General features: G+C 38.5%; 1 protein-coding gene across 1 annotated transcript; it reads right to left on the bottom strand.

The window, feature by feature from the left end:
- Nucleotides 1-3694: 3694 nt before the first annotated feature.
- LOC123501005 (glycine-rich cell wall structural protein 2-like) lies at nucleotides 3695-14662 on the bottom strand. Its single transcript, XM_045249560.1, has 3 exons — nucleotides 14638-14662; nucleotides 14136-14494; nucleotides 3695-4498 (listed from the first exon to the last, which is right to left on the bottom strand). The coding sequence occupies exons 1-2, from the start codon at nucleotides 14647-14649 to the stop codon at nucleotides 14138-14140; spliced, it is 369 nt and encodes a 122-aa protein (XP_045105495.1). The 5' UTR covers nucleotides 14650-14662; the 3' UTR covers nucleotides 3695-4498; nucleotides 14136-14137.
- Nucleotides 14663-15349: the final 687 nt, after the last annotated feature.

The following is a 15349-nucleotide window of genomic DNA, read 5'->3' as shown; positions in this document are numbered from 1 at the left end:
GGTGTAGCACTGGTGTGGAATCTTTCTGAGGTATTGGTAGATTTTGTGTTGTAGTTTGCGCAGCGGTCATTGGTGTGTCCTGCTCCTCTGCCTGGTCAGGTACAGGTGTAGAGGACTTCTCTTGTTGAGCACTCCGTCCAGTTGCCTGGCTCTGCTGTGTCCTTGTCCTAGTCATCTTGAAATCTTGTGCTGTAGGATATCAATACACAGCAGAAAAATGCCACAACACTGTCTATATCAACTAAAACTTGTGGGAGTGTGAAGCAGCGGACAGTTGTTATTGTGATGACGTCAGTGTAGGGCTAGTCGAGGTACGGTTTACCACATATTTTCAGTTGTTTTCCTCCATCTACTGGCTTTTTATACTGTCATGGCTATAGTATCAGAGTTGGTGCATACCTGGAGCAGCCAGTATGAAAAACTGGCTGGTAAAAAAAATGTACAGGTGGTATGGTAAGCAGTCGATCAGGAGCCAAGCGCAGGTACGTGTTGTCGCCACGACAGCCATATACGCTGTTAATGCGTTTATGGTTAGTATTAAACTGCATTTGCCATCTGACTGTCCATTCATTCATCCTATCTAAATCTGCCTACAAGGCGATGACATCCGAATTTGACATAATTTATCTACCTATCATTGTATCATCCACATATTTACTAATATCACTACTACGTCCACTACCCAAACCATGAGTATATACTAAAAATAACAATGACCCTAAAACTGATCTCTGTGGCCCCACTCGTAATTAGAACCATTTATTACAACTCTCTGCCAACTATCCCCTAACCAGGGTTGCCAGGTTCCGCAATATTTCATTAGCTGCTGTGCTCATGATTTTTGGCATTTTATGGCAATTTTTTTTTCGAAAATGGCAGAGTTTATGGCACTTATCAAGGGAAAGAGAAAATTAAAATGAAAAAATTACAATCCTTTATTTAAAATAAATATTAAATCTTTTCAAATTATAAAAAAAAAACTTTACCTGTTTAAAAGCGATAATCCTTTATTGAAAATAATGCTACTGTTTTGGGCTGATATTAACACACACACACACACACACACACACACACACACACACACACACACACACACACACACACTTATTCCTGCAAAATTTCAGAAATTAATTCAACATCATCAAATGTATCAGCATCATCTTCATTTGTATCATGTGCATACATACTTGAATTGAATCTATTTACCATCTCTTCTGTTACAACAAAATCCTTGCAACAAAAATTATTCAACATCAGGTGTGATCTAATCATCAAAATGCTTTTTAATAACTTGTGCCCCATCTTATTTCTTACCTTAGTCTTTGCAAGGGTAGCCTGACTAAAAACTCTCTCAACATATGCATTTGAAATAGGTAGGCATAACTTATCTAAGACTAATTTTGCCAAAGTTCTGAAGCAGCACGTACCTGTTACATTCTTAAAGTTATAAACATTACACCAAAAATACGCGAATGACGCGATACGGGTATGATTTTTGGTTCCAGTCATATACACGCAATTGTAATTTTTGGCATTTCATGGCAACTCTGCGACAAAGATTGGCATTTTTATGGCACCATTATACTACTGCCAAAGAAAAAAGGCATATTTTCGAAAAATGTTAAATTTATGGCAAAAAATGCCATTTTTGGCACGTTCTGGCAACCCTGCCCCTAACCATGACTTGATCCAACCTAATATTTTTCCCTCTATCCCATGTGCCCTGACCTTGCTCATGAGCCTCTGATGTGGTTTCTTATCAAACGTTCTACTAAAATTTAAATATATCATGTCATAACTATCACTATTATCTGCCGCCTCGTTATTGTAAAGACTCAGCAAGTTTGTGAGGCACGACTTTTCTTTTGTAAAGCCACACTGAAAGTGATGAATCCAGATTTGTTTGTATAGATCAGTGGTTCCCAAACTTTTCCTGAGCGAGTACCAGTTGGAGGTCCCATACAGTCCCCGCGCAGCACCTGGTGCCCCCCAAAAAAACAATTCCAGCAAATATGAACTTATTCACAAGTAGAACACACAAAAGAACTAACAAGAAACACAACTCAATTTAAGCCCATGTTCAGAAACACCTTCCCCTCTCACTACGACAGTTTTTCAAGACAGTTTCTCCTTTTAATAAACTAGAAATCTTGCCAATCTATCATCAGAAGCACAATAATACTCTGAAAAAACGAGTCTCTTAATTAAACTGGAGCCTCTGGAAACCAATGATAGTCAGAGTAAAGCGTTTCAGAATACGTGCCTTAATGAGAGCGATGCATCTGCTTCTTCTCCACTAGCTGATCGATGCCAGATTATCTTGTGTGTAGTACCTGGAAGGCCTTCGTGTACCACAGGTTAGGAATCACTGGTGTAGATGCTCCCTAATGTTCTTCGCTACTAATGACTCCATTAATTTAACTACAACTGAAGTAGCCTAATAGGTCTATAATTAGACGTTCGGGTTTTATCTCCCTTTTTAAATATGGGTACAACATTGGTTTGCTTTCACATCATCGGTACCTTACCTGACAGATGACATCTTATTTTAGAGGCCTATGCTAACGGCTGACGATCTTGCATTCCTTAAGTACTCTTGCATATATTTCATCAGGCAATGGTGACCTGATATTTGTTTTTTATTGTATCTGTCTCATGTTCTACCATTTCCTTAATTATGAGGATATCTGTCAACCTCTCACTCTCACCTACTCTAAAAATCTGTTCACTATCTGGAATTTCCTGCATGTTTTCTTGAGTAGAGACATTAAAAAAATACTCATTCATACTTTTACTAATCTCTCACCCCTCTTCTGTCCACCTTTCTAAAGCCAAAATTTACCAGTATTTGTGAATCATTCATCCTTTTCTCTGATAAACTCTGGAATTCCTTGCTTGCTTCTGTATTTTCATCTTCGTAGGGCTTCAAATAATTGAAAGGAAAGGTTTGAAGACACTTATCGTGTACTATTGGCAGACGCTTTAGAATAAGTACACTTCTGTGGATAAAAAGAAAAAAAAAGCATTCTGATATATTCTTGCTATAAGTATAGTGCCTCATAACTGTCTGCCTGAGTACATGTCTGCTTGTTTTGCTTGTAGTTTAAACGTAATTGTGAGTGTCTGTATGTCCGTCCGAGAGAGAGAGAGAGAGAGAGAGAGAGAGAGAGAGAGAGAGAGAGAGAGAGAGAGAGAGAATTTGTGTCTAATATTTAAATGATGATAAAACATAATTGGACATAAAAAGTGCAAAACATAACAGTTGCTGGATTATTTGCCGAAATGGTTTTCAAAATATATGTATACGTGTGATAAACTCTGGATTCACCATTCAATGTCGCTGGTATATTGTCATTGACCACTTTTCTTTTGCAATGTTGAAGTATAACTATGCTAAATAAAGAGTGAAGAAGAATATAAAGAAAACAAAATACGGAGAAAGAAAACGAAATCAGGGAAAAAAAATAGATAAATAACAGAGAACACATCAATTGTCAGTTTATTTATTTTTTTTTTACAAGGGCAGACTTCAATAGGTAATTATGAGAAGATAATACTAAGAAACTGACGGCTGTGTGAGAGATTTCTTACGACAAAGTACCTAGGAAGTTTTACTAAGGATAGGGAAGGGAGAAGTTATCATTGAAAAATGCTTCAAAAAAAATTATTGGATGTTTGAAAGGAAATCGTCAGATTATTATTTTTTTCATATGGCTTTATTGGTTTTAGGTAAAGTCAATAACAAATGGTTTACAGAAAAAATAATAAAGTTGAATTGATAATGGCACACACGAAAATTGGAAACATGGGGAGGTAGAAAAATGCTACCAGGTTAGGAATGATTTAATTTAGTTTTGTTTTTCTGTAGTGGATGAGCTCAGAAACAAGTGCACAAGCGAGAAAAAATGGCAATTACATCAAGAAATAGAAATACTTGAATGTAAGATCAAATCATTCCCATGGTTGGCTTATGATCGATTTAGCTTGATAGTGTTCTTTATTCGTTTTTTAATCTTTTATTCAGTCATTTGTTTAACATACACTTATCTTTTTCCTTTTTTCTCTAAGGTGAACTCAAACAGATGGCTACCAGATGAATCAATAATAACTGTATAAATAATATAAATTATATAAAGAAATAGATGTTCTGGAAAAAAAAAATCCTTTCGCATTGGTATTTAACTTAAATTGATTCAATTTAAGATTTCTTGATTTATGGCTTTGAGTAAACAAATGTTTGCGTGAAAAAGAATAGTAATGATAACAATGTCAATAGAGGAAAAACAACATAGAAATTGTCTTCCAGGAAAAAAGGATAGAAAAAAACAAAAAAAAACAAAGATGATCCTTTCCTGCGAGTGTTTCCACTTGTGTTATGCCATTTTGCTTCAGTGTAAGATCAATGCTTCCGTTTTCTTCAATGAGCAGTTGGGTGGTGTTCGGGGTACTAGAGGCGAGGAGGGCTTACGTGGCGCGGGACGGGACTTCGGTTTGCTGTCTGGTTGATGAAAAGACGGGATAAACAAAAGATATTTAGGTAATAACAAAATTCATGGAAGTAATAATAATGACAGTAATAATAATAATAATAGTAATAATAATAATAATAATAATAATAATAATAATAATAATAATGATGTAAGTTACTGATATAACCATGGTTCAGGGTACTTTTTTTTCCCCCTATTGGTGCTAGGATGCTCATTGTTTGTATGAAGGTTTTGTGTATCTTGGTGACTACGCACAACAATTGTTGGTAAATTCTACCAACAGATACATTTTTTATACAGCCACACTAGTATGTGAAATTTACACTCACTACTCTACTCGGTAGCTATTTAGAATTTTGTCGTGATTGTTTTTCTTTTTCTTTTGGTGGCGGGGGTGGGAAGCGTATTGGACATGATTGTAAAATCTATGTTTAGTTGTGTATGTAAAGGAGAGTTCACACGTATTTGCGACTGAAAGTGCAAGTCGGTAGAATTTTCGACTAAATATCGGTGCCTAGCGAATGGAAAAACCAGTCGCAAAAAAAGATCAACAGGTTGGTCCTGTTCAGTTTATTTACGATTTTGTTAACGTCACGGAAAAAGGTTTGGAAATGTTTTGTCGATGTAGAGAAGATTTTGGAGTTGTTGAGGGAAAAATAGCTCATCTCTGCCCCTAAAAGCGAATTCTACAGCAAAAAAAAAAAAAAAAAAAGCCTACGCAAATCGGCGTTCGATGAGATAGCTGCCACTCTCCGATGATTGCTTCCCTCTATGCAGGGTGTTGTTGGAGGTGAGGATTGAATACTTGTGATGATCTGATTTGATCACAATCGTCATCGTGAGGAAGACATCTATTTGTTTACATTCACTTCCTGCCAATCAGCCGATATTTCCCATGCGTGAACGTGTACCAACTAGAAGGGCTCAATCGATACTTCTAGCGACTTACAATTTCAGACGGAAATTGACACGTGCATGTGAACCCACCTTAAGTCAAGTAGTCTTTTATACTATATTTTTTATTTTATCCTCGGAACAGTTTCCATCGTTCATGGCCTAAATATTCACAGAAAATTTGACAATTAAACTTGAAGGCCCAAATAAACATAAAAAGTTTGAAAAAGTATAACCTTTGATATATATATATATATATATATATATATATATATATATATATATATATATATATATATATATATATATATATATATATATATATATATATATATATATATATATATATATATATATATATATATATATATATATATATATATATATAGATGTAACTTACTTTCGTAACATGACATTTTCGGGAAATAATAATAATTTTTTTTTTCATTCCCTTTGCATAAAAATTATGTCTGTAATACACGAAATGTGAATCAGTAATATTAGACCATTCATTATTAATGATAGATAATACATTCAAAGTGATAATGTATGCTTTTTATTACTTATTTTAAAAGCCATATATGTTCTGCTTTTCCCGCTACCAAATCTGCTAACCTCTTCCCTTGGGTATTGTCAAGAACTGACTTCCTCAAAAGCTCTTGCACTTCTTTTTCGCATTTTGCTTAATCTGACAAAACCCAAATACTGAGGACAGCATAGCGTGGTCAACAGACGAGACACATAAAAAAACGAGCTACGACGTCACTGAATCACGTACTCTCTCTCTCTCTCTCTCTCTCTCTCTCTCGAAATTGTTGCTATTTAATAGGAAAGGTATTTTCACAATAGAAGCAAAAATAGCAATAAAAGCAAAAACGACATACATACCATCAACCTGACAGCCACGTCCCTCTCTATCATTATGTAAGCAAATAATTAAAGGGACAATCCCTTTAATTAAAGAACAAAAAATTCACGAAATGACTCCATACTTTCGGCACAAGATTACCAAAGACTTCTATTTTTGTGATTTTTTGTAATTTTAAAAAAAATTCGATCTTTTAGCCCATGAACCGAGGTTACTTCCTTAATCCATGTTTCAGGAACAACGTAAACTGAGTCTTGTGTTAAATTTAGCACGGTTACTATATTATTATATTTCTGCGCCACACTTTCACTATTGTGAATTGGTTCTAATAGAAGTTACGCTCGTTTTTAAGGAATTTTTTTTCAATGTTTCTAGTGACATATAGAAAAAATTTCTACATTTTTAACAGGAAAAACAGTTAGATCTTTGTGGCGTTTCAAAATGGTAACGGAAAGAGAGCAAAGCGTGTTAGAAATTGGGACACACACACACACACGCACACACACACACCCACACACCGCGTAGTGTAGTGGTTAGCACGCTCGACTCACAATCGAGAGGGCCGGTGTAGCAGTTACAATTGAAGTCCCGGGTAGAAGTGAAGTCTTTTTCCAACATATCGTACTGCACCACTCAGTCGGGTCTGAGAGCCCGTGACGTGCGGAGAGTGATGTTATTAGTCTAATACAGAGCAGAATGGCTGTGAATACATATGCGGGCTGCCGACCATGATTATATTAATGAAAAGAGTAAGGAGAGGAAACTGAGGAGATGCGAATATAAGCAATAATAACGCACTTAGATCGAGTACTGGAAAAAGAAAAAAAAAAAAAATATATATATATATATATATATATATATATATATATATATATATATATATATATATATATATATATATATATATATATATATATATATATATATATATATATATATATATATATATATATATATATATATATATATATATATATATATATATATATATATATATATATATATATATATATATAGAGAAATCTGAAGTAATAACTGAGTCCAACAGTTAAAGGATTTGACTCGTTGCCTTCACTTATGATATCCTATTCATAACGTTTATAAATGGTAAAATATAGATCTCGCTCTTGCTCGCTCTCTCTCTCTCTCTCTCTCTCTCTCTCTCTCTCTCTCTCTCTCTCTCTCTCTCTCTCTCTCTCTCTCTCTCTCTCTCTCTCTCTCTCTCTCTCTCTCTCTCTCTCTCTCTCTCTCTCTCTCTCTCTCTTATATTAGTAGCAACATGTTAGGTTGAGCCAAGGCCCCCGAGGGTAAATAACACGGGACCTCGGCCAGAGGGTGAAAAGGTCTCTGACATGGGCAAAACCAATGGAAACTTTGGAATATTCATAATTTCAACTGCATTACTTCGATTATAATATTATATATTATGTTATTACTTGATAGCTAACTAGCTAGGTCTGTAATGTGCGTAGGCCTATATAGTGTTTCATGAAAAGCCGTTATTAATTACTTCACAAAGGTATTATATTTAGTTCAATAAAGGCAATTAATTTCAAATAATTGACTTATTTAAAAGTTCCTTTTCTTCAAAGATTTTCAGACCGAAACAGACACATATTTGGGGAACTGCGGTCACAACAATCCATTCCCCTCGAAGGCGTGGGGTAAACTGAAGCTTACGTCTGGCAGCTGCCACGAGGAGTACTTCACTTCTACTCGGGACTTCACTTGTAACTGCTACACCGGCGCGGTGAGGCAAATGGGCAAGCCTCTTAATGTGTGGCCCCTGTTCACCTAGCAGTAAATAGGTACGGGATGTAACGGGAGTTTGTGGCCTCGCTTTCCCGGTGTGTGGAGTGTGTTGTGGTCTCAGTCCTACCCGAAGATCGGTCTATGAACTCTGAGCTCGCTCCGTAATGGGGAAGATTGGCTGGGTGACCAGGAGGCGACCGTGGTGGTGAATTAAACACACACACACACACACACACACACACACACACACACACACACACACACACAAATATATATATATATATATATATATATATATATATATATATATATATATATATATATATATATATATATATATATATACTTCATAAAATATGATAATGATCTTTGCTTTAATAATTTCCTAGCAGTTGTTTTTTTCTTTCTTAATTATTATTATTTTTTTTTTTTTTTTAAGTTTGTTTACGACTTCGCCGAAACTAGTTATTTTAGCCAGAACGCGTTTTCGGATCTCTAGACCTTTCTACAGTAGCTTGGTAGTGTTCTTTCTGAGGTTATGGTGAGAATGAAGGTTAAGGTTTGGTTCGATATGTTTCGTGGGGCACAGGGTCCTACACAGGCTATAAATAGCCCGTCTCTGTTGTTTGGGCTAATACTAGGAACAAACTACAGCTTTTTTTTTTTACTACGACGTCCTCGACGGTCGTAGGAGGGCTGTCGCCGGCGGCAATGACGTCACTTTAACGGCTTTTGGCCTGTCGTAATATGTCGTAAGTCAAGTACATTGATGTGACGATATCGTACGATGTCGTAAGATGTCCTTGTTGTCACGCGACGTCGTAGAAGCATTACGACATCGAACGAATAAAAAATCGTTAAAATACGAAGTTACGACTGGTCTTTGATCGGACGTTTGGCAGTAACGCACAAAAACGTTGTCCCTAGAATCGTCATGACCAGTGTGACAGCTCGTGCGTTTTCGTCAGTTAAAAAAGAAAAAAAAAAAAAAGCTATCCCTAGTTTACCCACTGAAGACGATGGGACAGAGGAAGGGCATGCGTGGGTATGATGTCCCATCGTCGTTGCAAGATCTTTTTGGGACAGTTGTATGCAATCGCAGAAAACTGGCCTGTTCGACCGTCGGGGGCTTCGTAGTAAAAAGAAAAAAAAAAAAAGCCGTAGTGTGATCCCAGCATAAATGTCACTGCCATGGACGCGCCCACATCCTCCCATCGGGCATTTCTATATCGGGATTGGTGGTAAGGAAAGTTAGTGAAGGAAGTTGGAGTGCAGAAAGTGTTTGCTAATTCAAGAGTAGGAAAGGTGAACAAGTACCCCGTATAGCGGAGGGACCTACAGTTTAACGTAGTTCAGAATCACAGACAGTTGAGGAAGCTAGCTTAATAGCTTAAGGAGGAAATTTTTAGAGATTGCAAATTATGCAGCAGCTGTAAAGAGCAAGAGAAACTCTGTAGAGAAGAGTGGTCATTTTCAATATAGTGGCCTCTTCCTAACCACGGTAGAATGGTTATAGTGTGAGATAGATAGGAATATTACGGAATGGAGTGGATTGGTAGAAGGTAGTAGCAGCGACATTAGAAGGGTGCCCTTGTAAAACAGAGAGGTCATTTAGTTATTGTGGCCTCATCCTAACCATGGTGAAATAATGGAAGTGAGAAATGGGAAGGGAAGGGGAATTGAGTAGATTGTAGGCCTAAAAGTTCGTTAGTAAGTAAAATAGAAGGGTGCTTTTGTGTTGCAAAGGGGTTATTGAATTATTGTGGCTTCATCCGAACCACTGTTGGAAAGGTAATAGATGGAGGAAGGGAGGGCCGCTATTTATAGTGGCTAACTCTCGTGGCGGCTTCTGATTGGCTGCCGCCGCCTGTCACGATTCTCTGCCTGCTAGGGATGACTTGTAGGTCGTTTGCTTAATTTGGCGTTGAGATCTTTTATGCATACATAAGAGATCCCATAGTACGTCTATGATAAAGGCTCTAATTAGTGTGATGAAGTAGTGTAGAAAGGAGAATTTTTTTTTTTTTTATGTAAGAGGGAGAGCTACCAAGGGCAATAAAATGAATTTTAGAAAAAAAAGGCCCTCTGGAATTGAAGTCTCCATAAAAGAATCAAAAGAATTAGTCAAAATTCAGGGACAATTGTCTTGACACCTCTCTCTTAAAAGAAGTTAAGTCGTAGGAAGATGGAAATACAGAAATAAGCAGGGAGTTCCAGTTTACCTGAGAATGGTATGAATGACTGAGAATAGAGATGAGAGGAAGAAGAAAGCCTTGTGCAGTGAGGCCACAGGAGGAGGGGAGGCATGCAGTTAGCAATATCAATAGAGCAGTTAGCATGAAAATAGCGATAACAGATAGAAAGGGATGCAATATTTCGGCGGTGAGAAAGAGGCTGAAGACTGTCAGTCAGAGGAGGGGAGTTGATAAGACGAAAACCTTTTGATTCCACCCTATCTAATAAAGCTGTATGAGTGGAACCCCCCAAAACATGCTAAGAATACTCCATACAAGGACAGATAAGGCCCTTGTTGTATGATGTCACGTATCGCGGTTAGTGGATGAACGTCATAATGTGATTGTGAGCATAAGTAAAGAAAGGTATGTAGCTGTGCTCGAGAGAGAGAGAGAGAGAGAGAGAGAGAGAGAGAGAGAGAGAGAGAGAGAGAGAGTCAGTGAAACATTTTCACTACTATGTAGTTCGGTTGGTTTTAATGTTCCCTCACTGTCTTAATTAAAGCCACTTGTGTTTCAAACACACACACACACACACACACACACACACACACACACACACACACACACACACACACACACACACACATACCGCGTAGTGTAGTGGATAAGGCCCGGGTTCGAGTCCTGGGAAGCGGCGAGGCAAATGGGCAACCCTCTTAATGTGTAGTCCCTGTTCATCTAGCAGTAAATAGGTACGGGATGTAACTCGAGGGGTTGTGGCCTCGCTTTCCCGGTGTGTGGAGTGTGTTGTGGTCTCAGTCCTACCCAAAGATCGGTCTATGAGCTCTGAGCTCGCTCCGTAATGGGGAAGACTGGCTTGGTGACCAGCAGACGACCGTGGTAAATTACACACACACACACACACACACACACACACACACACACACACACACACACACACACACACACCGGCGACACCGTACAAGACGAACGTGTAAACAACAGCTCCAATATATTGCTGACAACTAAGCCCAGCAGACCTGGTGATGTACTGCAGGGGGAGTTATTTTGAATTTGCTCGCAATGAGGCAGAAAAAAAATATGGAAAGGGAAGAAAATATAGATGGTACTGCCGCCAATGTAAACAGGGAAGCCAGGCTCAGGAAGACAACTGAAACATCTTTGGGACTGCGACAGTTTGGAGTAGTGAAAGGGAATTTTCCAGTTTCAAGGAGGGAAAAACTAATATGCGACATATAATCATAATGGAAAATGAAATTAGGTATCTGAGGGAGATGGTATTTGAGAAGCAGAAGGAGGGCTGCGGAAAACAGGGAAGTGACGGAGAAATGTGATAAGCTAGAAAATATTGTTAAATTGAACAATGACAAGAAGTAAACTGTGGATGAAATAAAAAAGGAAAATAACGCCCTTAATTAAGTAAAAATGTGAGAACTATGAAGTAGCATTACAAAAACTAGAGGAAAAGCTAGACACTGATGTGAGGACAGGAAAGAGGATAAGCGAAACAAAGCTAGAATGGAACAAGGTCTGGAAAAGAGCAAAAGGAAGAAAATTTTAATTTTGCGGAAGTCGTTAAGCAAAACATAAGGGAGAAAACGAAGGACACAGTTATACAAGTGATCAAAGAAAAGTAAGAGTTAGTGAGAGATACGGTTGACAAAAAAAGTGTATAAATGTACTACAAAAGAAAGAAACCCAGTGAAATATGTGAGGAAGAAGGAGGAGAAAGAGATGGTTGAGCAAATGATCTCAGTAGTTCAAGATGAAGAACAGTCTCGAAAAATAAATAAAAGATATACAAACTTGGTAAATATAGTGAAAGGACTAAAAGACCATAAGTAGGGGTAGAAGAAATATTAGCGAAGACTGGAAAGCTGGCTGGTAAAGCAGAATATAACAATATTTGGATAGACATATGAATCAGGAAGAAAAGGAAAAAGAGAGAGAACTGAGAAGTGAAGCTAAAAAAAAGAATAAATAGAAAAAACGAGAGGACAGAGTAGGAGTTGAAGAAATTCTACTGGAGAGTGCTAGACATGAGGCTGAGGAAATGGTATGTTCGGGAAAGGGAAGGAAAGCATTAAGAGTCATGTATACAAACATAGATGGATTTATATCAACAAGCCTGGAAGTGAAAGATTATATATTGGAATAAGGGCCGGACGTGGTATGTATAACAGAAACAAAATTAAGCGAAGACGTCCAAGTGAATTTTAAAGAACAGAGATATAATGTTTGGAGGAGACACAGAAGGAAAAAGCAGGAGGAGTATTGATAATGGCTCGAGAAGATATACACGTGGAGGAGGTATAGTATGGAAATGGACTGGCAGAGATTTAAAGCATAACAATTAGGACCAGTGGGAGGGAAAATGTATGCCGCAGAAGACTAACACATGGATGTACACAAACGAAATGCTAAATGAACTGCTAAATTCCCTGGGCAATAAGTTAAGGAAGGACAGAAGAGGCCTACTTGTGGGAGATCTAATCTGCAAACGTGTAAATTGGGAAGATATGGATGAAAACAGTCAAGCTGGTCATTGGGGGGAGGAAGTGTTACAACTGGCAATGGTAAACACATTGGACCAGTGGGTGAAGGACTATACAAGGTATAGAGGGGAAGAGAAACCATCTATGCTGGATTTGGTATTCAGAAAAAAAATAGATGAAGTACAAAGGAGAGATGGATGGCTTTCAACTTTCCTACCATATACGAGGCTCCTATGGAAAATAGAACACATTGGGGGAATGAAGGAAAATATGTTAAACTGGATGACGGACTACTTAACAGATAGGAAAATGAGAACAGTGATAAGAGACACCCCATCAAGTTGGAGCACAGTTACTAATGGCGTACCACAGGATTCAGTGTTGGCACAAATTATGTTCCAAGTATTAATAACGGTATATAAGAGGGTTTGAGTAGCTACATAAATTTTTTTGCAGACGATGCGAAACTTTTAAGAGTAATAAGGAACCTCGAGGATTGTATGGAACTGCAGAAAGATATTGACAAGATAGGGGAATGGAGACAAAGTGAAAATAAGAATTTGATACCAGGAAATGCCATGTAATTGAAAATGGGTAAAAACAGCAGAAGACCTACGCAAGAATAGAATAGAAGAGATTATAATGAAAATGAAAGAAGAGAAAGACCTGGGAGTGATTATACAAGACAACCTGACTCCAGAGACATAAAATGTGTTATTTGCCTCAACATACAAGACACTAACAAATATCAGGGTGACGTTCAATTACATGAATAAAAGTATGTTAAAAAACATCATAACTACTATGATAAGACCTACGGTCAGAAGGACATCAGGAAACTAGAGAGAATCCAAAGGACCGCTACAAAGATGATGCCAGAAATAAAGGGTCTTCCATATGAAGAAAGACTGAAGGAAATAGAACTTCCAATTTTGAAGGATAGACGGAAAAGAGGAGATCTAATAACGATGTATAAGTTAGTAAACCGTATGGAAAAGATAGATAGACAAGACGTGGTATCACTGACGGAGGGTGGAGATAGACGTGCAAGAGGACACTCCAAGATCATGAAAAGTCATTGTTTGAGGAACATTAAAAAGTTTAGTTTTCCACATAAGACAGTGGACATCTGGAACAGATTGAGTGAAGAGATTTTGGCAGCAGAAAGTGTGCACAAATTTATGGAAAATTTGTATAAAAGTAAATATGGAGACAGGTTACTATGAGTCACGCTCGAATTGTATACTCGTAATACACGAGAGAGAGAGAGAGAGAGAGAGAGAGAGAGAGAGAGAGAGAGAGAGAGAGAGAGAGAGAGAGAGAGAGAGAGAGAGAGAGAGAGAGAGAGAGAGAGAGAGAGAGAGAGAGAGAGAGAGAGAGAGAGAGAGAGAGAGAGAGAGAGAGAGCAATTACAGCAAGTATAACCAAGCGTGCCTACCTTCAGTGGTAACCGCCTCCACCGTAGCCGAAGTTGCAACACTTAAACTTGAAGAGACCTAGTCCTTTGCCCTTGCTGTAGCCGCCGCCGTGGCCGCCGCCATACCCTCCACCATGACCGCCACCATACCCTCCACCATGGCCGCCGCCGTAACCACCGCCATGGCTGCCACCTTTATGGCCTTTGCCGTAGCCTTTGTGACCTTTACCATAGCTGCTACCGTACCCACCGCCGTGGCCTCCACCGTAGCCGCCACCGTAGCCGCTCCCACAGCATCCCTTGAAGAGGAAGCCTGGGTTTGGTCCGGGATCGGCCAAAGTGACTCCCAGTAGGAGGCAGGCCACAAGCGCGGCGATCACCTGACGGAGGACGAAGGACCATATAAAAGTCTTGTAGGTGCTACGTGCTGGTGCTGCAAGGAAACTAAAGATTTTAATGTGTGAGGTGCCGCGGGAGTGAGTATGCTGAGGCAGCCCTCCACAGTCAGCGTTGTAGTGCTTACCAGGTGACGCATATTACTTGCAGACTCAAGAGTAGAAAACTGATTAAGGCTGTGGCGTGGCCTCCTCTATATACCCTGAGCGCCGCCTCTCATGACGTCACTGGCAAACTAACAGGCGGTGGGTCAACACAGCCAGGTGGTGTGCGACGCGGCGTGACGCTCACCACTTTCGCCTCCCGTGTTTGATTTGTTCATTATTTTTTATCATGAACAGATTTACGATCCATTGGTGATACTGTCGAAGGATTACAGATCTGCCACATTCTTTTCCCTCTTACGCTGCCATGGATAGCCGCGACGAAAGCACACGTCTGCTACCCTGTATTCGCCTGGTTGCAAGCAAGGCTTGTCATGAAGAAGCAATTTCTAGGATGGATAATTCTGTTGTTCCTTTTAACAAATAAATATACCTAAGTGAATTTACTACTACTATTACTATTATTAATATTGCTGTTGTTTTTGTTGCTGTTGTTATTATTGCTACTACTATTACGGTTACTACTACTACTATTAATACTATGTAATACTACTACTAGCCAGAAACTACCAATAATTCTTCTATTTGGTTAAAGAATTTGAAAGTGCAACAAGATAAATAAATGAAATAACAGATAATAATAGACAGATAAATAAATAAAAAGAAAATAAATAAGTGGCCGCCGTGGTACAGTGGAACCGGTTATGCGTGCTTTGGGGTCCGAGGGGTATCCAA

This window comes from Portunus trituberculatus, unplaced genomic scaffold, assembly GCF_017591435.1.
Source record: "Portunus trituberculatus isolate SZX2019 unplaced genomic scaffold, ASM1759143v1 PGA_scaffold_67__1_contigs__length_338168, whole genome shotgun sequence".
Classification (NCBI taxonomy): Eukaryota; Metazoa; Arthropoda; class Malacostraca; order Decapoda; family Portunidae; genus Portunus; species Portunus trituberculatus.
This window is presented reverse-complemented; position numbering and strand designations above follow the sequence as displayed.